We start from the raw sequence: 24,230 nt of genomic DNA on the forward strand, positions 1-24,230 counted from the left end.
CTCAGTTTGCTTCCTGTTTATCTGATCTTTGTGTGTTACTGAGGGGGAAAAATTACCATCTACATTGCAGAATTCTAATTACAAAATTTCTGCTGTAGTCTTCAAACTGCATTCAGATAATTTCAAGTATGCACAAGTGGCTGAACACGGAGCTGTCTGAACTAGCAATCAGCTGGCATTTTTAGTTTTGAGCAGCCAGCAAATTGAATTGGTAAAATTCATTCTGATGCCAGCAGGGGGGGGTGCTCTTGACTGCTGCTAGTTAAGAGATTCATTGAAAGTGCAACATAATGGGAAGGGAGTTTTGTAATAAGCAGTCATATAGCTCTCTTGATTAACAGGCCTGTTAGGTTAAGAGGTACATTGTTCCAATACTTCGTGGTGCGATGACAAGAAAGGCAGGGAGTGGAGCTTGCAATGGTGTAGCTCCTTAGCCTTGTGAAAGGAGAAATAAAAGAAAAAAGTATTGCAGTTAAGTTCAGCAAAGAGACAAGAAGTTGGTAGCTGAATTTCTCTGCTTTTCATGTTATTAAAACCTCACTGTCAACATTTTTTTCCTCACTGTCAATGATCCTGAGTGTTCAGACATCTGGAACTCTGCAGAGCTGTGTCACAGGCAGTGAATGCAGTGTCTGTGTTATGAATGCAATATTACACAGAATAAAGATTTCAAAGGCTTGGCATGGTCAGAGTTTCTTATTAGTGGTTAATGCTACAATAATGTTTGTTTATAAATCTGGTATATGTTCCTTTAAAGACACAGCTTGAAATAGCTGTCAGCACCCTTTCTAATTTAAAATAAAAGCTAGGTGTTACAAGCATGTGTAGGAAATAGGCTAGCTTATATAAGGTTTGTCTCAACTGTTACTGTAAACTAGCATAGAGAAATAGTAAGTGTTGAATCTTGGGCTGGCCAAGCACCTCTCTCAACCATGATAAAGAAGGATGATCTCAATTGTCTCAACAATTTATAACTGTGGTATCACTGTCAACTCTTGCCTGTTATCTTTCTAAATACACTACTTGACAATGGAATTTTGTGGCCTGTATGCTTAGGTCAACTAAAATGCATGCTTGCGGTATTGCAGAACGAAGTAATGGTTTGACACAGGGTGCCACCTGCATGTTTTAGGAATTTTGACTGATGTGCTCAACTTGAATTAGCAGTTGTGGAAAGCCTGAGTATGCTTGCAAGTGGTATCGTATCACTTACCTATAACATTGAATGGATAATTGAAACTGTTAACTCAATCCCGTCTGATCAGGGGTCACCAGAGTAAGACTGAAATCACGGTGTGTATCAAACTTAGGATAGCTCCTCAGACAGAGTTCAGACTGAGCTGGGTGGCTCCAGTCAGCAGTAGGTGTCTAAAATCACTGAGATTTGAATTGGGATGGGCCTGAAGTAGCATGGAGTCTACTCTTTTTTGCCCCAACCTAGAATGTATTTATCCTTAGTTGTACACTGAGCAGATGAATTCTGCTGTTTATTCCTAATTTTCTATTTGGCATATGAGTTTTTTTCTTCTTTCCTGTCTATAGTATTTGATATGTGTCTTTGGCCTTGTTTCTTGAATATTTTTCCAGTTTATAAAGATTATTTTAAACTCTGAAGTGTTTGCAGACTTCTCTGCCTGTTATCATTGAGAAGTTTTGCATTTTACTCTGTTGCATTGTCCAAGTCAGGACTGAATGCATACAAATGACCTGTATCCAGGAAAAGTTGTGATTTGACAGAGGAATTCATAATCTGAGTAAAATGTATACTACTGTCATCTGGGCTATGTTCCTCTGTTATAACAGTGTCATGTAGGGTAATGTCAAAAGGCATATTAGATTTAAGATATGTTACATCCACTATCTTCCTTACACTTAATAAGGCCAGTTAACGTTGAAAAAGAAAACTGTACTGTGCTGATGGATTCATAATTATATTCTATGTTATGCACCTAATATTTGTTTAGTAATTTGTTTTGTTGTCTGTTTGGGTACTTGTGATTTCTGAGATTCACCTTTTTACCATCTTAAGACCAGAGATTCGATGTGCCTCCAAGGTCTCTGTCTTGAATGAATTCTTCAAGGTAATCATTAGAAGTTACGAGGTTTGTCCAGGCTAGTTCCTTTGAGGCACTCTGAGGTAAATTTCAGCAGGGTCTGCTGACTTGAATATATTAAACTTACCAAATGTCATGAAGTTAGTTCTTTGTGTTTTCTGGGTCATAGTCCTGTAATGCATCTGTCATCTTGTTTCTGAGAAATCTCAGTGTTTATTTTAAAGGCCAGGAGGTCCCTTGCATACTGGTTCATGGGAAGAAAGCCTTCTAAGTATCAAGTGCCCAATGTCTGACTTCAGTTGTAGATAACTGAAACGAGATCTTTGAAGGATATAGATCTGTTCTGTTTGACTTTCATTTTGAAATAAAAGTAAGTCTTTAGCTGTCACAACTGAAAGAAAAATTATAAATGCAGCTAATGCAAAAATGCCTGTAGAGAAATTGGATATAAAACATGAACCACACTGTTCATGTTGACCAAGGCAGTTGCTGAGGAGTGGTGTATGAAAGCCAAGGACTGGGGGGAGGAGTCCAGAGAAACCCCTTTTGAGCACAGTTCTACCAGTTTGTTTTACAGAGCCTCCTTTTTTAACTAAAATGAATTTGTACTTTGTTTCCCCACACATTTTTCATTAAAAACTTGAGCAATAAGTAATGATTTGACTGGCTGACTTCTGCAGATTTGCAAGTTCAAATTCCTCCTTCTTCTGCTTAGTCTTCTGCTTGCAGTGCTTGATAAAGTACAGCTTCAGCTGTTTCAAGGTAGACTTTAGCTGGACGATGCTGTGGCCATTGGGGTGCAGTCAGTGCTGGGGCTGTGTACCCTGGCATCCACAAGCTCTGCATCTGGCCATGGTGAGGTACAGAGCAGTGCTTCTGTGGCAGAAGAAATTGAGAGGAGGAAACTGATGTCAAGTGAGAGTGTAACAGGGTAGGCCTCAGCCTGTGTCAGCCTGTGGTTAGGACTCGGACTGACTCAGACTTCGCAATCAATTCAGTGAAGAATCTGCGATCACAGGTTGGCTTTCATGGGCTCAGGGGTTTATGATTCTCCGTATTTCCTGAGTTACCTTGTAGAATTTTTCTGTAATTAGCAAGATGTCAGTTGAGGGTAGTGATTTGGCCTCTGGTCAGCAGGATCTCACTGTCTGTAGATTCACGTTTTAAAATGAACCAAGCATATAGGAAGACAAAGCATTTCTTAAATTACCATGTGCTCACTGCTGAGCAGGTGTGTCTGCCTTCATTCCTGTCCAGTTTCAAAATAGAGTTAAATGGTAATGTGCTTTTTCAAAACGGAAAATGGGAGGGCCCTTTCTCCTTTATTTTACTTTAATAGCACTCTGGAATGTGTTCCTCTGTGATGGTACAGTAGATGATACCTAAAAGAGTTTAAATAATGTTTACACACTAAAGTGACATTGTCCTCAGGAGCCTTTAACAAGAAGCGGGTTTTTTAGAGGAGCTTTCTGTCTACTTCCTACTGATCCTATCCTGACATCTACCTGTCAGTGGCTGAACTGTGGTGACACTTGAAGTAGGAAAGGGGAACAGTTATATTTCAAAGTGTCTCAGTGTCTTACGGATCTCACAGCAGCCACCAGTCTTCACTCCTATTGTTAGCTTAGCATGAATTATGAAATATCTTGTTGTTCTGTTTGTGGGCTTTTGGTTTGGGTTTTTGTGTTGTTTGGGGTTTTTTTTTTCTTCATTTTATCTTATTTTTGCAAGTTTGGACCCAGAGTCTTCACCAGGATATTAACAACAATCAGACTTTTAAGTGTAAAGGATTAACAGCTCATCTACCAAGGTGGAAGTTTTTTTGCTTTACCAAAAATAATTGCATTCTTTCTTACAAATTATTTTTTCTTTCCTATCTAAAACTTGCAATTGTAAAGAGAAACAGAAGATAAAACAGTATATGTGTTCTGGGGTTGTGTGTTACTGTACTGAGTATCCCAAAATCTCATTTCCCTGAAGCTCTTCCTACTCAATTTTTTTAGCTTGGAATGGTTAAAAAAAAAATAAAAATGAGTAGGGGACACTCCCACCTGATGAAGTCATGTGAATTTGTAGTTTCTAAATTAATAGGAACAACAGAAAAAGCAGAAACCTATCCATGAACCTTACCTATACTAATTCTTTCCTGAGAAAGAAATTTGGTTCTTAATTGTTAATTAGGAAAAGTGGATAATGGAAAAAGTTCAGAATAATAAGATTCATCTAATAGTGTTGAGTAGGTAGGGCAGGATAGTGCATTTATTTACTGTTAGTAGGTTATCATGTATGTTGGTTCTTCACTCTGTTCTGTACTGTTGCTTTTTGTGGGGACCTAGTCTTGGCACAGATAATTGCAGGGTCATTACTTGAGAGAGAAGCTTTCAGATGGAGATAGATGTGGGAAAATTATATTTTCTTGTATTCTAAATTATTTAGGATAAGGACCTCCTTTTGCTTCATACGAGGAGATGGTGTTCTGCTTCTTGTGGAGTTCCTTGACCATTGTTTTAATGCAAAGCAGTAATGGCAAGGTTAAGAACGACGTTTTATCCATGCCTCTTGAGTCTGAAGTCATCCTGTGTCACTAGAAGGCAATATAAAAGCTCTGCTGTTTATAACTTTAGCATAGTTTGCCAGAATGACCACAGTATTGTGTTTATACTGTGCAGATTTTCATGAGAATACATTCTTGGCTGTAGCTGACTTGCTGGCCTGGAGAAACAGTTGACTGCTTTACGTCCTTAACCCCAGTCTTTGATTTGCCTAGTTCTGCTTGTCCTTCTAGATCAGTCAAAAACAAAAACAAACCAACAAAACTTCTTTCCCTATTTAATGTGTTTGGCAAATACTTCTCGCACAGGCCTATTTATTCTAAAACTGTACTAACTGTGCTCCCCAATACAGTATTGTTAAAATGCAGCAACTGTGACGCTGATCACAGCACAAAAGAACACTGCCCATCAGTGTGGAGGAGGGCATTTTAATCTAAAAGACCTGGGCACTGTTCTTGAGAACAGGGCCAGGAACTGCTTGTGACGCAGAGATTAGAGATTTAGGGACTTCTCGTCCTGAAGTTTCAAATACAGTGAAATGCATTCTGTATAATCTTTGCATATATTTCTGTTGCATTATTTCTTCAGGAAAAGCTTTATGTCTCCATCTTTTGTGGAACTACCAGGCCTTTCTTCTGGCAAGTGGTCAAATAAGCAGATCACCAGAGGACTCCTGTGTTGGTTTGCTGTGCTTGCACTGGAAGCTACTGGAGAGCAATGCTTCATACCATGCTTGTATTGTGGCTATCACAGCAGATTCAGTTGCTTAACTTTAGTGCTGACAAACAGGTTAATGTAACTATGCAGAGAGCTCAAGTAACCTGTAATGAATTTTTCTCTCTTTCTCTTTGCAGGTGGTTAGTCGAGTGGCAGCTCAGCAAGGATTTGACCTGGATCTTGGATACAGGCTACTGGCAGTATGTGCAGCCAACAGGGACAAATTCACTCCAAAATCAGCTGGTAGGAAAAAACCTTTTTTTTTGGCGTATTACTGATTCCTGGATGGTCATATTCTGAATAAATGCTACCTACAACTGTCTTAAAGTCTTTAAAAGAACAAAACCAACAGAAAAAAAATACAAATATGTATTTGGTGGTTATAGTAATGCTTTTAGTGTTTCAGTGACATGTTGTTCTGAGGATGCATGACTTTGGAAATTCATATTTTCCCAATTGGTGCTGTTCATTGCCATGTTTGATCTTATAGATGAAATATTACTTCCAGAAGCATGGATGTTCAGTAATTTCATGGTGGGAATTAATGCAGTCAGGCCCCTCCATCTTGGTAAATCATTGATTTTTCTGTCATATGTCAATCTCTAAATCTTTCACATTCATTCTGCACTCCCTAATATGTCTACAGCCAGACTTTTCTTCCTTGACTACGTATGTCTGTGCAAACAAGTACCATGGTTTCTCATACATCTAGTCATTAGCTGTAGAATTTTGAGCCACGACTAAGTAGCAAAGCAATTGGTATAGTATTAAGTAGCCATTTTGCCTGTATTTTAGAGCAATAGTCTGTTACAGGGCTCTGATCAAATAGCAGTACTTGGTCGTGATGTGTTGCCAATGCTTCTCTGTATAGTAAAAGCAGAAAATGCACTTCAGGGTCTTTCTGCTTCTCACATGTTTGATTTAACTGGAGCATTTAATTCTGGTTTTCCTTTTCTTAGCTGATGAATGTCAACATAATGTGCACTGGCTTGGAAAACAGGAAGATAATTGTTCCATTCCAGACTAAGCATGGATAACTTTTCTGCTTAGTACTAAACTGGTATGCAGTCCCTGTTTTAGAACATCAGAAAAGGTTATTTTCTTCCAAAACAGTAATCTGTAGTCAACTGACTGGGTGTTAAAAAGTCTTTTCATATTCCTTTTCAGTTTTTATCAACCCCAAACTTCTTTACTCATAGCTACCTTTTGTCCTAAGTGTTCTATGGAGTTTCTTGTGCAAAAGTGGCTTTCATACTGAAGCATATTCACTGGACTTACTGATTTACTTTTTGTGTGGGAAGTGATCATTAGTTTTATTAAATGTTGAATAAACTGTCTGATTTTCATGTGGGAAAACTGTGTGGAAGACAATACATTCAGCTGACCAGGCACAACCTCCCTTTTTTTCTGAACTTCTAGTGAGCTTCTCCAATAGTTAGCTAATCACATCTCTACTTGCTTTCTTCTTTTTAAAGCTTGTCAAATGAAGGTTTCCAGCTATGAGTGCATTAAGTGAGACATTAAAATTTTATTTCCTTTGAAAAGATACCTATTAAAAATAGCCATGCCCTTTCTCTTAGCAATTCATCCTGAGGGGTGTCTCTTAGCAGTACGTTAGTGAAGGTAAGGTGGTGAATCTTTTCTTTCATGTTGTAGTTCTTTTTCTTTAGGCCTTGGGTGAGGGGATAATCTTAACAGCTGGTCAGACATCATGTCCTAGAGAAGCCCAGTTTCAAGTTTTGATTTCTAACAGTAATTATTTTTGGTGAATATATGCTTCTTTTTTTTTCCCCCAATTTATTACCCTGGCAATATGTACTGATTGAAGTCTTTCCATTGTTAATTGATATAATAGTGGGAAAGCTGTTCTCTTCTGTCATTGTATTGTAAGAACCTTCTCAGTTCTTTGCTTTGTTTCCTATTCCTCGGTTGCATATACAACTGTTTTATTTCCAATGATCTTAAATGTTGGGTTTTACAGCTACTTTAATTTTGTCATATATGCAGTTGTTTCACCAGTTATTGCAGGGATTTCATCATGCCTATCTATTTTGTGGGTTTTAGTGCTCTGATCATTTGTATTAAATATTCATCATAGCTTATTTTGTGAAATGTCACAAGTAGCCCCTACTGTAAGGATGTCACATTCACATACGATCTGCGAGAGCTACATCATTGAATGGGCAACTTGAAAGACTGACAGGGTGGGATTATAAATATGAGGTTGTTTCAGACCCTCCTGACTTTGAAAGGGTTAATGTCCATATCTGAGTGCATTAACATTTTGTGATTTCTAAATCAACAATGGCTCTGCTCCCTTATTCAGATTTTGTACAAATGCTGAGATTGTCCTTTAGATTTTTTTGTAAACAATGCACATCACTGAAAGCTGCCTTTCATGATTTGCTGAAGCTGTTGTCAGGGATGCTTGCATGTTGTTCTGAGTAACTTATTCTTTTTAATGCTACATCTATTGAAAGCCACCTTCAACACTCACTCCAGTCACTTCCTATAGAAGTCCCCTGATGTAGATATTAAATAGCATTATTTTTAATGAATAAGCATTTATTTTTCTCTTCATTCAGGCTTAAAGGGAATCTCTAATGGTTGGAATTCATTTCTCCAAGTATGTATTTAATGCTGCCAAAGGGATTGCTCTGGAAACATTTTTAATCCATATTGTTTAGTGTCTGGCATTCTGAAATTAAGAAGAAAAAAAAATCTAATTAGAATTCATTTGAGTAGGTGAACATTGGGGAAAATATTTGTACCAAATCCTCCTTTCAAGGGCCATATACTATTAGTGCCTCTTTACAGCTGAGGACAAGGCTTGTTGATGGATGTCCTGCAGGCTGGGATGCCTGGAGTGTTGTGGCAGCGGTGGCTGGCACGCTCTGCAGCTCTGCTGTATGGAGCAGATGGACCACCGCAGCCTTGCATCCCTCAGGTCCATTGGTTTGCAGAGGCAGCTGAACCAGTGCAGTTGGTAGTCCTGCCTCTGTTCTCGGGGCAATTCCCAGTCTGAGCTTGCTCAGGGACCTGTACTGGCAGAAGAGCTTTTGCTGGTATGGCTTGTTTTCTGTTTGAGTGGCTTCCTGAGCTGGCTCTCTTCAGGGCCCCAGGAGGGTGAGTGTCCCCTGGCAGTGCCTTAGGGTCTCTGTTAACCCTGATAGAAGAGGTCTGGAGCCTGAGGCTGGAAGGCAGAGCAGTCAGCTGCTGCACTGGCTCAGCTCTATGGGAAACCCACACCTCTGGGTCATGCAGTTCGCCCCACACTGTTTCATCCCAGCTGGTTTAAACCAGTTTGGTGGTAGCTCCCTGCTGAGCTGAAGAGGTTGAGGTGTGATTACAGGAGCTACAGATGGCAGATCAGGATACTATGATTCTATGGGAGGGAGCAGGGAGATGAGAGGCTGGAGCCAGGTGGGACAGCAACCTTCTCAGGTGGCACAGCCTCAGCCAGAACGAAGGCAGGGGAGCAGACCAGGAGCTGGCAGCTCTGCAGCATTTTCAACCAAGACCATTTGGTGTTTGATGTCATGCTTTCTTGTTTCTTCTTCCTTGGCCATTGAGGTAGTTAATAATTAGCTAATACAAATTGTGTTGAGAATGCCTTGCGAGGACACCCATATGGCATGAAACGTATTAAAAGTTGTTATGTGTACTTTTAAATAGTAGTGATAATTTAATGACTGTGCCTTTTGTCTCTGCTTTCTGGTGTTTGTACCTGAAATAATAGCTGTGCCTCCTTTTATTCTTCTTGCCCATGCCGCTGCAACTGGGCTGCTTGCCTCAGCAGGAGGTCAAATACAGTGTTTCCCACCCTGAAAACAAATGACAAAACCTTTAAAAATATATGTGTCTCTTTCATGACAGCTGCTCCCCAGACCTTCCACGGCAAATTCCTTTGCCCTGACACCTATAGGGAATGACCCAGCAGGTTAGCTGCCTGCTCATTTGCTTTCAAACTGCAGCAACCTCAGTTGCTCTTAGTATGTGAGTGAATGGGTGTTCACGTATTCTGTTTTTTCTTCTTCAAGCCTGAAGACTTTCTTTCTGAATAGTGCTTGTTTGAACTCTGAGCGTGATATCTGCTGCTTTGTCCTTCCCACAGAAGATTTTAGGTGATTTGGTAGCTTTATTTTAAGGTCTGCTATTCAGGTAAAACAAAGTTCACCGATCAGTGTTCATTAGGGAAAGAAAAAAAAAATGAAAAAAAGTAACAAAAGGGAATCATTTTTTGCTTGATTCTTTTTTTTTTTTCTTTAATTCTTTATCAAGCTACTGAACTCCATTGCTCTTGTAGCTACTTTTGCTTCTGTCAGGAGGCCAAGCTGAGGCCAGACAAGGGGACGACAGGATGAGATCATACAGGGAGCTTTGTCAGAAAAGGACAGTGTTCAGTATGTCTGTAAAGAGAGAGAGAGGGAGGAAGGAGCCTGAGGGCAGAACTGTGCAGAAAAGTTACTTCAGCAGTCATGGAGAAGCTACAGCAAACAAATGCTGTGATAGCTTTGTTGGGCAGCTAAGTGTTAGATGTTTGATAGCAGAGATAGCAACCCCTTTTTCATTTCAGCCCCTTAGGCTCTGCCTGATGTGCTTTTGATTTACTTTTCAAGAGCAATGTTACTTAATAATCATAATTTCATATGAAGCATAAACTAAAACTGTATGCTATGTGAGGATTTTACATCTTTTTTTTTTTTTAGCTTTAATCATTGTACTATAACTGGAAAATAATAGGGCTATTCCTAGTGAATATAATACAAAAGATGTATTATAAATAAAAGATGTAAAAGATAAATTGAACAAAGGTTAACAAAGGTATTTGCAGTGAGAGTACTGGCAAATGGTGGTGCTAAGACATCACTGGACAAGATACTAAGACGTAAGGTATGTCCTGATCAGAGTAAATCATCTAACATATTTTACTGTCTTGTTTCAGGGGCATAGGTTGGACAAAGTATATTTTGGTGTATTATCAAATCAAACGTACAAAAATGAGAGAAAAGGAGAGAAAAAATGAGGTTGCAATGTGAATGAGAAAAATACAGGAAGTAAAGATAGCCTCTAGATTATGGGGGACTGTAAGGCTAGATGAACACTTTGCCTAAGTTTCCAATAACAATGCTTACATTATCTGTAAACACAAGGCAAAGGGAGGTGGCTAAAAGGATTACAAGTATAGAGTGGAAGTTACTACAGCAAAGGCTGATGGCATCCCTCCAGCTTGAAGGGACGGAGTGATCAACATGCCTGCATTTGGAAAGAAATAGCATATGAATTGTCACACCCTTATGCCTCACACCAAAGATTTTCAGCAAATCAGTCAAGTCAAAATGGTCTCATATGACTGGAGAAGAAATACAAGGAAACCTAGGAAAGTGGCTGATAAGAAGAATAAGTAGGCAGCTCTATGAAAGCAGAGAAGTGGAGCTTGGCTTGGGCTGTTCATGAAATGAAAGCTGAGCAGAGTTACAAAATGTGTGTAATTACCAACAGATAAACAACTTGGAACAAGAAGAGTCATGAAGCTACAGAACAGTATTGGCACAAACCCATATAGGTATAAGTTGAAAAAGTTACTGAAATAAGTGGGGAATTCTGAACTGTTAGGGCAGGTGCATTTGGAAAAGCTTTTCAGTTGGAATGACAGCGAAGAGGGAAGGAGCAGAGGAAAGGAAAATGAACAAGTCAAGCTACCTTTTTAAAGATAAAGCTCAATAGAGATGAATCTGACTGTGTAATGTGGTTTGTCATATAGTTAGAAGGTGGATAAGAGCTGTTCATCTGTGTAGTCCTAAATTCTTGCTACATTTCCATGCAGCTGTCTGATCCATTGCTGATCTCAAAACTGTCCACTTGAACTGTTTTCATTAAAATAAAGGCATCGTTTTCTTTTATCTGTTACTTTCCGAAACAGCTTTTGAGGCAGAAGACTGACTACATTTCAGGTGATCTGTAGGTTCATTTTCCAGCTCTTAGCACAAACTGAGTGTCATTGTCTGCTTTGTTCTTTGGTTTATAATTTTATGTTTTTAAAGCAAGGATAACAACACACCTTCCATCTCACTTTGTTTTCCCGGTTTAATTAAATTCAGTATTATGCAGGACAGAAACTACCTGTTCCCCTTTAGATATGTGTCCAATGCAATGGAGCCATGGTTTAGCTGGGATACTTATGCTTTGCTATAATACAGTTAAAATAATTCTGTTTGGAACATACACTGGCAAGATGCACATTTGTTGAAACTAAGGCTCTCTTACATAAAGATTTATAGTGTGGATACTCAAACGAATGAGTAATTCATTCTTAATTCATTCAGATTATGGGGTTAGTTTCATTAGTTTCTGTTAATGAAGTTGGCAACTCCCCTTGACCTTAGGAAAGCACAGCCAGTACTGTTGCTTAGTGGAGAGCAGCATTATTTCATGTCTGGAGTAGTCTGTGACAGCCACATTTACACTGACTGCAGAAAAGAGGATCACAGGGAAGGCACTGTGGACTTTGTCCATTTATCTTTTCCCATGAGTTTACTTAGAACAAACTCTAAAAGACTTGCAGTTTGGAAAATTATGTCCTGTATCTCAAGCCTCTGTCAGGTTGGCTTGACATGTGGCAGACTTGCCAGGAGTTAGCTCTCAGATACCCTGAGATGGAGTATCTGAAGAGCCCACAGAATGAGAGATGCTCTTTTTGACTAGGCTTTCCTTGTTTGAGCTGTTCCTGCTCCCTTCCTCAAAAATGTCTGCTGACAATGAATTTGGTCTGCCTTCTACTCTTAGAAGAAACATGGCCACACTTGTGTCAGACTTTCATTATCCTCAGGTTGGCAATTCCTCTTCATCTTTAATGTGAGTTTTAGGGCTTCATGACATGTCTATGCAGACAGGTATTATTTTGCTGTAATGGAAGTTTACTTCCTTTTTGGCAATCACTGCTCTGTTGTGCACTTGAGCACCTTTGTTTATAAAGGAGGCTGTGTAGCCAAGCTGCTGCTTCTTTATTTTGTCTATCCAAAATATCAGGTGTTTTATTTGGCTTTTTGACATTTGTCAGGTCCTTGTTACCATGGTACCAATTCTGACTTTGAGAGATGTAGCAGTAAACCTCTGTTGCCAGGTTGGAACATTTCTGCACTAATACCTTTACTGTAGCACTTAGGAAAATTGCAGAGACTCAACTGTAGCAGCAAGCTAGCCCTGCTGTTTTCATAGTCTGTGCCTTGGATTTTCATGAGGCTGGTTCTTACCTGAATGCTCACTTGGCTGTGGATTTGAAGTGTATAGTGAATTAGCTCATCATGCAATTCCTGGGCAGTATCTTTTCCTAATGCGCACAACATACTTTTGTTTGGACGAGAACTGGCATTCCCCAGAGAAGATTTCTGTTGATTTCTATCACTGTTTTCTGTCTTCTGCTTCAGGGATCCCATATGTGCTGAGAGCAACTGAAAATTTGCTGATAGAGACAGACTAGAGCTTGGTCTCAGTGTGAATTTTAATGTTTTATTTTCTGTTGTTTTGAGTAACATATCTGTCCCTGTTAAAATGAGGTAAGTCACAAATCAAAAGTAAGAAGGAATGCAGCTGTGAAAATATACATATATTCATGGGAGAGAAGAAAGCAAACTCTTCAGCATGGCATTTGCCCTTTACAAGTTACCTTTTCTCAGCTTACAGCATGCAGTCCTGAACCTGTTCCCTTTAGAGCTGCAGTGCATCCAAATGTACCTCTGCCAGTGCTCTTTTATCAGCCTGTGTGTCTTGGAGGCATTCAAAGAAATTCACAAGGAGTCCAGCTATGAGAACAGAAACAGCAACTTCACAGGGATCGGTGGCTTTTTTTGTTGCTGGAGGGCTGAACGACCGAAAGCATTAACTGTGTGAACAGATAAGATCATCAAGCTCCAGGACAGCAAGTTCACTTCCTAAATACAACTGAGGTTCCACTGGTCAGAATTTCAGATCATTGCTAATTCCTGCAGGTTCATCTGCAGCACGTAGTCAGCCTGTTAGGAAAAATTCTTGCTCTGAATGTTCTAGAGACAACACTCTGTGAAACACACTGCTTAGCAGACAAGATGTTATACGTAGTATTTCTCTTTAAAAGAGGTTTCTGTAGTGAGAAGTCTAATGAATAAGTGTTATAGTGTTTCATCTTTTCTGATGCTTCTGTTCAAGTACACCTGTTAAAGTATGCCAATAGCAAGGTATTTACATGAGTGCTATGTGATAAAATACATTAATCTAAATACCAATTAGAGAAGAATCAAATAATCATAAGGATTCATCATGGTAGATTGTTCTAATTTGTATTAGTCTTTGTGCCTCTCCAAGAGAGGGAATTCAAGGAGAAAGACCACAGAAAAACAGAAAATGGATTTGGAGAGAGCTATTTAAGTAATTGTCCTGGTTTCAGCTAAGAGAAAATATTAACTCTATCCCAGCCAAAGCCAGGACAGTAATATATTACTGAAACAAATGCAGTATTGTTCCTTTCAATGTGCTCTGTATGTGAACTTCTCTTCTGAGAAGTTCATTAGATGTTTGTATGTTCATATTTGATAAGCCTTCTGCATTGCTTCCGTTTAATGGATCCTTTTTGTCTAAACTTACTTCAATTTCAATAACACATGTAAAGAAAACCATCAGATCGGCTTTCCTCTGCAGGTTTTCCAGATGTCGAGATAAATACTCCCTTTTTATTTCTTGATAGTCTGATTAAAACTGCAAGGATATTTGTGTCTCACGAGCATTTGTGAATATCCTAATAAATCCATATTTTCCTTATTTATTCCTGCCATGCCTGTGTGTGCTAAATCATACTTTGTAGCAGTTATCACTAACACCTGACTTGAGGAATAAATGGAAGAAATAAGATTTCACTCAAAAAACTGTAGTAAAATCCCAAAAGGTGTGAATCTGAAACTAGAAACTTAAACTTTGAATCTTATTTCTGTGACTTACACCAGGCTTCTGGGAAAATCTGGATGTGAAGTCCCAAGAAACAGGTCTATGATGGTCAATGAGCCTCTGCTCCTGTAAGATGTCTTCATAGGTGTAGTTGTTGTTGGGGCTGGGGCCCATGGATAGGATTTCCTACTGCGCTAGAAGAAATCATCAGGCGTTAAGATGCCTGAATATTGTGGAGTCCTAAGCAAATCTCTTTGATTCTTTTATCTGTCTGTATAGTAGGTAACTCTGTTGTACCTGTGCTTTGTTGTTAAGAATATGTATTTGTTGCATGCTTGCATGTCACAAAGAACCAGTGTTTCTTTGTGTTTTCTATGGACTGAGTATCTGCTTCACTCTCAGCAAAACTGAAAGTAGCAACATTTCATACAGAAAGTCAAACTAATGGTTGAATTCAGCCCCCTTCAATATATTCCTTATTTATGTTTAGGGCTTCTATAGATTTGAACCAGCAGCCACAGGCAACAATCCCTTGTTTCAGGTTCACAGACTGGTTTAAAAGGTACATCTTCTAAAGAAAACTCTCTACAGAAAAAAATAAATTTAAACATTTTTAAAGGCAATATTACTGACTTGGCTTTGAACTGAACCAGGGCTGCTCCTGAGGAGATAAATTGAACATTGAACATCTGTGTACAAAGCAGGGAATTTGTTTCTTGCGTGACAGTCTCCCCTGTGATTGTCTGGTCAGACCCAAATGACATTAGTCTTGCTCACTCTGGAAGATATTGTCTTTCCATCATAGACAAAACAAATGAAATTATTTAGTGTATTTACTACAGAAGCAATTTCAATTAAGGCAAAGAGCCAGAGAGACCTCTAGATTCTCAGTGTGAAAAAATTACTCACTGCTGGTCTAAAATGAGATTGGGAGATGTAAATTGTTGGAAATTTATAACAGTTGCTGTCTCCCACTGGGAATGTTGGAGTGGTCCTAGTGGTCCTTAAAAAGCCAAATACCATTGCAGGCAGTAAGGGGCTTTTGTTTTAGAGGTATTCTAGTATTACAGCTAAATGTGTGTGTTTGAAATAATTAGCAGTGACTACAGTAAGTGTGACTTGACCAAAGGAAAAGCAACAATGTTCAGTGTTGTGCTGTCTTGAGAGCAAAAGCAAACGCTTCAGGTAGATTTTTGTTGAAGCAAAAATGACGTAAACCTCCTTTCTCTGTCCTGTTACAACATCTAGTATGCTTTGTAGGACAGTATATTGGTTTTATGTTCTGATCTAAAATTTTACTCAATTTAGCTAGATAATACATTTGATACCTAGGATGAGCATCATTGTAAGCTGGAAAAAGCCCACACTGACATTCTGGTCTAGCAACTGTCAGAATGGAAGAAAGAAAAAATGTTCTTCCAAAAGAGAGAGATTCTTTTTCCTTCTTTTAGTGTGTGGAAAAATTAATAGGTAAAGATAAAGTCTTTGGTTGGAGCACATTCTGTGTTCATTTGATTCTTTCTAGCCAACTGTTGCTCCCAACTTGCACTGATACAGGAAGAAGGCATAAAGCAGTTCCTCAGCCAAGGCAGCAGCAATACAGTAAGATGGGTGCCACTCAAGGAGTTCTGCCTCTGCGCTACTCTTGGTTATATTCATACAATACAATTGTATGAAGCTATGTGTTAGGGTCTGGGGACTGAGGTGCCTTTTAAAGAATTGTGATACAGGGGTGGGAAGAAGTGTGTGTTGCCTGTTTTGTGTAAGTGGGAACAGCCTCCACATGTTCAGTGCCTCCAGGGGGACAGGAAGCTGTGATGTTAAACAAGAATAATGTCTGATGGCAAAGTCCTCAAGCCTGTGACACAAAGCTGCTGGATCATCAAACCGCTGCTGGAGGCTTAATGAGATCCTTTGGTCATTGATTATAAGGTATCTCTGACACTAGAATTCAACAGCTCAAACTGAGTGAATTTATGGCTAATATGAGTACCTGAGCCATGTGTCAGGACAAAGAAGTCAGCTGAGCAGAGTTCGGCAGCCAGTCTTCTTGTAGAGTCCTTGCTAGGAGCTAAGCTTCAGTTCTTATGAAGGACAGCAGAGTGGCGTTCAGCATCCCTTTAGAGCAGCTTCACATGCATATGCAGAGGCATTTCAGCTTTTTTCTTTTTCTCTCCCCCACTTGATTATAATATGCGGTATAGCAGACACTGAAGGTGGTATTAGAAAAACAGAGGGGGAATTGGCACTTTCCCCTTTGGTTCAGTCAGCACTACCAACTGGCAGACTTGCACAGTTGAAAGTATGTTCTGTGCTCCTCATATTTTCTTGATCTGGTAGAATTCACATCTTCACACATCAGTGACAAATGTATGCTTTCACTAAGAGAGAGAGGAAGAGGCAGGGTCTCCAACAGAGGGTTATGTTTTCAAATCGAGGGAGGATGGGAAATATATTGGCCCCACATTTGATTGAATCTTAAACTGGTAAATCAGGTAATCATAAACTCTAGGAGGATCATGATGACCTCTAAAGGTAGTCTTCAAAAAGCCAATGCTGATATATGGCTGACAGTCTCTGCATGATGCAAGTAATTCTGGAGGGGAATTTTGTAGAGAAGAAAACAGCACTATACTGAGGATCTGGAAGGAATGTGAGCATAGATGTGTGTCTACTGTGAAGTATATATATTTGGACTGCAGTTTGAAAACATACTAGAAACCTGGAAGAGTCAGATATTAATTGTATATGTTGCCCCATGAAAGGAAAGAGTTTATTCTGCGGGTGCCATTTGGTCTACAAAGGTGGATAAAAAGAAGTCTGTAAAGGACCATTGTTCTATTGTTGTATTTCATTGCATAGGTGATGTTTTTATCTGCCTTTTCATCTCCTTGTCCAAAACTCTTTACTTATCATGAAGTCAATAAAGCTATAAAGGTCACAGATTGAAAATCTAAAGCTAGGCTTGAGAAAGCTCATCTATACAGAAATAGCTGTCTTCTATAGCAATGTTGGAATTACTGTTAAAGTTCCATGTTTAGAAGTGTTAGTTTTTAGCAATATCTTTTCTGAACTCCAAGTCTCCCCTTCTCTGGAGAGAAAGCTTTAAGCACTGGCTGTATGGGATTGTGACAAAGCATAGATTTGGTGTTTTCAGTGGACCCAGACCAAACATCATCTGTCCTGTGCATTAAACAGTGCCCATTTTTTGGCAACTGTTTCTAAGTGTTTAAAGCTGTAGAGGTGACAGAGTTGAAATATGTCTATTCCTTTTACTGATGCAGCAAAAAGAGAGCAAAGAAGAGAGAGGTCACAGAATGAGAGCAGAGGAGGACAGCGTATGCCTGCTCTGCCTGCAAAGCTGGCAAAATCTAGACAAATGAGGTAGTGTTTAAGAGACTGAATCTTAGGGTAAAAATATAGATTTTACGATGAAAAGATCTAGTTGTGTCAAAGGAAACACAATCATATAGTAATGCAAAACCCAAAGTAATGGGAATGGGATAATGAAATGTTACGAGCTCTGCAGGTAATAATGTGGTTCTCTTGTGGCATGTGCAAGCTAATAAGTAAATAATATCCCCATAACTTAAATTGCTACCTAAATTAATTATTTTCCTACATCTTCTTCAACTCCAATATGTCAGCCTATTGTAACAAACTAAACAGCTTTAATAGAATTGTATTAGTTTTGTTACTTAAAGCACATTGCCTTAATAATTCAACTGGTTTGTTCTTACTCTGTTCTTGCATCTCCAAATGCACTCATGAAGTAAATGGGTAGTTGGTCGCTTTGTATCATTGGCTTTCTCTTCAGTGTAATTTGAGGAAGGACCTTTAAAAACTTTTTTCCTGGTGTTCTTCAGAAAGCAGAACTTTGGGTATGTGCCAACAGTTTTAGAGTTAATAAAAGACTAGCCATCTCACTACATGCACACAGTTTTAAGTAAGATTTCTGAAAAATCATTACATCAGTGGGATTTCTGATGGATAGTTTTCAAAGACCTGTTGGTATATTAGCTGTGTGTTTACAAATGCAATTAATGCAAACTGCTTAATGGATCCTATGCTGTTTCAGCTGCTGGGTGCAGCTCAGGCACCTGACAGTGGTTCTGTTAGTGGTGCACCCAGGTGCAGCACAGTAGTCCTACCCTGTGTTACAGCATCACAGTACAGAGGATCACAGAACCCTGCAGTGAGCTTGGTAGATGAGAATTGTGATAGGTGGCAGAGAGTCTTCAGGAGTTCTCTTTGGGTTTCTTTTTTTATTAAGTAACTCTGTAGTGTTTTTCACGGTGAACTCATTTTGTGGTTTTCATCTTCCCCCTCCACTGCTGTAGCCTTCCAAATCCACCTTTAAATTGTAGGTGCCTGCAGTTAATAACAGCTGTCATGTATTCCAGATTTTAAAAGGCCATAAACACAGAAGAATGGGCTAAGTATTTGAGTTTAAAGGCTTGTTCAAGATGGTGTCTGTGTGCTGAATACAATTGCATGGGCATGTTAAAAGACATCAGATTTTCCTCTAGAGGTGTTTAGCTGAGCTGCCTGGCAGTAGCTGGGGCTTTGATCTTGCTATTTTGCTCTGGTGTGTGTGCTGTGGAGGCACCTGGCTGTCTTCTGACCTCTGGGACTTGAACTGTTACTTCTGTTGTCTGGATGACTGGTGTTCATGTTCTTGGCATTCTTCATAAAGGTGTTCTTTTGGTGGGCTTTTGTTGTTGTTGGTTTTGTATGTATTTATTTTTATTCTGTGCTTTATTTTGTGTTTGGTTGTATGTGACCTTAAAATATCCCAGATAACAAGATCCCTTAAAATATCCCGGGACCTGAAAGCCATCACTGAATTGAAGAAATGGGACATTTACAGCAGGCTCCTCTACACTGCAAGAACTAACAACAGTGAAAAAGTATTCCTATTTAGAATTAATTACTCTATGAAGTAGCTGCTTACTTGCAAATTTGCATATATAGGTTGTGGTGCACAACTTTCAGCTCTTCATTTACATAAATGTAAAAGATTCTCTGCCTTTTAAAAACACCCTGACTTTCAAAAAGAAAGACCAGACCACCCAATTTACATTATGGGTGAAATAACTGTCCTCTCTCATCACTCTTCAATCATGAAATTGTTATTCAGGAAAGCACATAGGTCTATGCTTATTTTTTTTTTGAGACCTGCTTAGCCTCTTTTTGCATGTTATGAGTGAAGATGAGTTGTTTAAGTGCATTCCTGAATCAGAACCTTAGCACTAATCCTTCAGTCACTGCAAAGAATAAATGAGGGGCAAAGACAAAGGGCCAAATTAAAATCAACGAGATTCTATTCAGATGGGCTCTGCTTCAGCAAGCACACATCTAATTATAAGCACACAAGTAGGCTCACTGACGTCAAAGTTAATTAAACTGCTTAAATTTAGGCACATGCTTAATTCTTTGCTGAATCAGTATTTTTGAGCCAGCAAATAAGACAGCATTGCTGGTCCAGAGCATGATTTTGTGGATGGCAAAGAGCTTAAACTCCCCCTTTCCTCCATCAGTTCTTCTGAATGCCTGCTGGCATTTTATTTGAATTGCAGTGGTGAAGGGATGTGTCAATATGTTAAAGTTTCTTAGATTGTTTGCTAACAATACCTCAGACATGACAGTTGGAGCTCTGGTATTTTTAAGGCCCCTTTCCTCCATGCAGTATGCTTTGCAGTATGGCAGGACTGTGCCCAATGCAGTATTCTCAGCTTCATGCCACTCTTATGAAATGAATCTCTTTTTCCAGTCTCTGAAAGCCAAATCACTAACTCATTTTCATAACAAAACCAGAAACAAAGAAAGCATGTAGACAAAAGCAGCTTTGATTCATTTAGTTTCATGTGTGACTTCAATTTATGATGTCATAAATAAGTAACCCATTATTTGTTGGCCTTGAATCATTAAGGGCTTCATAACAATTTCCCCTTTAGGAATATGAAGGATAACATGATACTTCTTACACAGAAACACACATAGGGGAATTTCAGCCATGTTTCTTAAATGAGCTGAGGCTGGTTGTGAGGTTTTAGCTATGTTCCCTCCCTAAATAATACAGTAAAGTTGCCCTGATGTACTAGCAATGGATTAATCAGGGAGGTGCACTGCAAAAGATCAGATTTCTTCCACTTGGTAAAACTCATGCCGTGGGGACTTAGAGGCTGCAAAGGAAGTTAATGAAGTTATCAACACCAGTAAGTTCAAAAAAGAAAAGCAGGTATGAGAGCTAAATAAGTCTATCTTTGTGTTTAAAGGGTGCTCAACATTCTGTTCATTGTACATTATCTACTGATCACTATTTCCAGGTAATTGCCCACGAGTGAGGCTTAAATTTAATCATCTTCCTTAAGATACCAGAAAATTACATGCATTCATTTATGTATTCATATCTTTGTGGCTAAAATAAAAATAAAATTGTCTTCCTACGTAGAAGTTATGTAAGTGGTAACAGGTATGGTAGAACCTGTTACAACTGCGGCTTCACTAAAGACTTGTCTCTCCTCACAACCAGCTATCTGGATTTCCATTCTCCAGTTACCCTAGAAGCTTCGGAGTGATAGCAGGTGGCTGTTAACGGCCATCATGCAATCTCTTGTTTGCATGAGGACTTTGAAATCTCTTTTTGGAAGCATCCCAAATTTGAGATTGAGATTGAAAAAATCAGTTGAAGAGAGAAAACAGTCATTTGCCGACCACTAGAGAGTTCTTTGAGGAGCAAATCCATTTCCCACTCTTTATTCTGTTCCTTTTATCCTTTATTTTTCTGGAATTGCCGTTAAGGCACAGTTGAAAACAGGTGGTACAATCTGTCTATCATGCTCACATTGCAGAGAGCAAGCGCCTGGGGCATCCCATGGACTCTAACAACCAATGCAAAATCTCTTAAGTGCTTGTGGCAAACAACCTTCCAAAGTGTACATATATGCAGGGTCTGTGCAGTTTGAAGTATTCCCACTATTGGTAAATAACTTTCTCATTCAAAAGGCTAATTGCATGCTCTTATTAGAGAAGCTAAAATGGAGTATTTCCAGAAAGGGCTGCTTTCTGACCTTTAAATCTGTTGCCTCTAGGGCAGAGTGAAGCAGGATATGTGCCTCACTATTGACTGTGACATTTCTGTCCTAAAAATAGATCACTACAATCCCTTTCTGCTTTAGACTGGCACCTTCTATGGGTATATAATATTCACTCAGGTCCTGATTTTCAGAGGTTTTGAGTAGTTGCATATGCCAGATGGAATGCTGAAGCCCCCAAATTGGGCCAATAAGGTGAAGAAAAAGAGGAAGGAAAGTATCTCACTGTGGTTTCATTTACTGTAGTACAGAAAATGTTTCCTGTGGAAATTTTTTGCTTAATCTGAGTGTGCCAAGATCAGGAATGATTAATCCACTTAGTGGATCCTTAAGCAGTGGAAAGTGGCTGCACAAATCTGTGTAAACCAAGGGAACTTTCCTATCTCCTCTACTTACATAGTTAAGAGTTAATACGTTCTTAGCTACCAGCATATGGGTTTATTCTGCACCATAACAAATGTTGTAGCTAATAGCACTTACTATCAATATTTTAATCATATAAAATAGATATTTACTTACGCTACTTACAGTCTTTGGATGTCTTTTATACTCCAGATGAGCTGTTGATTATATTTAGATTTTTATTTTTCTGCATGCTTTGTCTATATGCAAAAATCAAGCATTTTTATGAGTACATTCTATTTCCTGCTACTTTTGATGACTGTAAAAGACACTAAATATGAATTTACTCTGGACTGGTTGAAAAATCTTAACGAAAATTTAAAAAATTCGTAATATGTTTTGTTGATTTATTTTCCAGCCAACACTGTTAGTCATCTAAAATCATGCAAACAAACACACTGAATCCTGTTTTGTCCAAATCCATCCTGACTTTCATGTAGTTGGGTGGCTCCTTTGATATCAGTATTAAATGGTAACATATAGGAGCTACTGATCATGAGAATACCAAAAATTAATCTTTGCAGTGGAAAAAATTCTTTTTCAATGGTACATTAAGCTTGGGCAAGCTGACATGGTTAGACAGACATCCAGTTCCCTCTCACAAGATCGGTTGCCTACCTACATCTAAGATCACAGGCTAAATCATTTGAGGTCCTGATAAGTGTTTCAGTATTTCAATGTCTTTCAGTGTTTTCAAGAAGACTGCATCATTTTTTGATGTTGGGGAAGACATATTTCCCTTCATCACCCTGGGAAAGAACTGGCACACCATTTCAGCTTAGAGCAGCACAAAGAGCTGTGTCAGCTCCCCTTAGCAGTACTAAAAAGACACAGTGGGAAGTGGAAACCGTAACACTACATTTCCTCGAGAAAGATGAAAGTGCTGTGTGGGAATAGTCATTTGAGTAGCTCAGGCAGGTAAACACAAGCACTTGTGTTGATCCACTAGTCAACTGTACAGAGGACACTTAGTTGAAGAACTGTTTGAATTATCTGTAGGACTAACCTTTCCCATTTGCTTGTCATCTCAAAGGACTGTTTTCTTTTCTTGATGGAGAAGAGAAGGGAGGTGAAATCACTGTGTTACAGAGAGGATACACCCATCACTTCAAACCCACCTTCTAATTCTACCCAACTGATCTTTTAGTAATGCAAGAAAGTCATGGAAAGTCTTGAGCTGAGGAAACACATTCCTCCCATTAATAAGCAATTTCCCACAACAAATAGCAATGGGAACTTTTAGGTTCTTCCATTGGAAAGAATGGTACTAATTGTTTTGCCATAATAAAGTGGCTAAAAGGAGCTCCTTCCCCACTTCCCCCTTTTTCAGGTCAGTGTGGCACATTCCAATTTGTGTTTGCTTCAAGGCACAGGAGGAATCCCTCATGGAGGGGGAGGGTGGTTGTATCACACTCAAGCATGCAAGCAGCAAACCTTTTGCTTTCTTCAAATACCCCAGTTTCAGAGTAGTTGGGGGATTCTGGATTTCCCCACACGCACTCCAAAAATGCAGCTTTCTTTGTTTTTCCACCACAAATAAACTAAAACCCATAATCCCTGTACTGAGCAGAAGTGATTAAAATAGCGTGGAACAGATGGTTTAAAAGCTGCCAAAGAGTGAATCTTTTGCTATTTTGTATCTTGAAACAACTACATTAGTTCCTGAGTCAGCTTTGAGTGGGCCATCGTAACCCATGAGAGAGTAGAGAGCATGCTTGTTTCTGTCTTTTGTTGCTCATTAATAGCAATTAATTCATTTAAGGCTTGGGATTTTTTACTTCTTAGAAAGATCTGTATGTGCTACAAATTGAGGTAATGCATCATTTACATGCAGGATAAAAATGGAAGTTTTCCACAGAGGTTTTAGCACTATTTTTGGGGTGGCATGGTTTAGTGTGAGGTGTCCCCGCCCATGGCAGGGGGTTTGGAACTACATGATCTTAAGGTCCTTTCCAACCCTAACTATTCTATGATTCTATGATTTTTTCTTGGAAATTTGCTACTTGTGTTTGTGTTTGTTCTCTTGAGGAGAAGACGATGTTCCAGTTGCAGTCCTTGGAGAATAAAGGTACCACAGTACTTTGTAATGATCCATGGTTTTGATGCTCAGGATGTACAAGTTCAGCAATCTGTATATATTGATTTGTTCAGGGAGGTTTCAAGACAATCTCATGGTCCAGAGACCTCTCATAAAACTGTCAGCATCAGGTGTGCTCTCCCTGCTGTTCCAGAGGAATGGGTGCCTTCCACTGTAGGCTGGAGACCAGGGGACTTGCAAACAGTAGTCTGGAGTTTTACCCTCCCCAACGCATGTTGTAAAGCCTTAGTCTGTAGTTTAGATCAAACATAGATTTTTACCATCTATCCAAAGCATGTCTGCTAAATAAGTTACTGTATGTTGGCCAAACACAGCGTCCATGCCTCTAGTCTTTCACTTCTGCCATGGAGCCACTCTGGCGGTTTTATAGGTTGTAAATTCTGACAAGTTCTTT

At 39.2% G+C, this 24,230-nt stretch overlaps 1 protein-coding gene across 8 annotated transcripts in view; it reads left to right on the plus strand.

Annotated features, from left to right (window-relative positions):
- ZMIZ1 (zinc finger MIZ-type containing 1) overlaps nucleotides 1-24,230 on the plus strand; it is a 345,736-nt gene that overhangs the window by 215,487 nt on the left and 106,019 nt on the right. For all 8 annotated transcript variants that reach the window (XM_062613387.1, XM_062613382.1, XM_062613421.1 and 5 more), the window contains one exon: nucleotides 5,461-5,566. In XM_062613387.1, coding sequence (XP_062469371.1) covers nucleotides 5,461-5,566 — 106 coding nt within the window. The remainder of the gene's footprint in view (nucleotides 1-5,460; nucleotides 5,567-24,230) is intronic.

This window comes from Pezoporus occidentalis, unplaced genomic scaffold, assembly GCF_034315485.1.
Source record: "Pezoporus occidentalis ecotype Australia unplaced genomic scaffold, CSIRO_AGI_Poc_V1 ctg101, whole genome shotgun sequence".
Taxonomy (NCBI): Eukaryota; Metazoa; Chordata; class Aves; order Psittaciformes; family Psittacidae; genus Pezoporus; species Pezoporus occidentalis.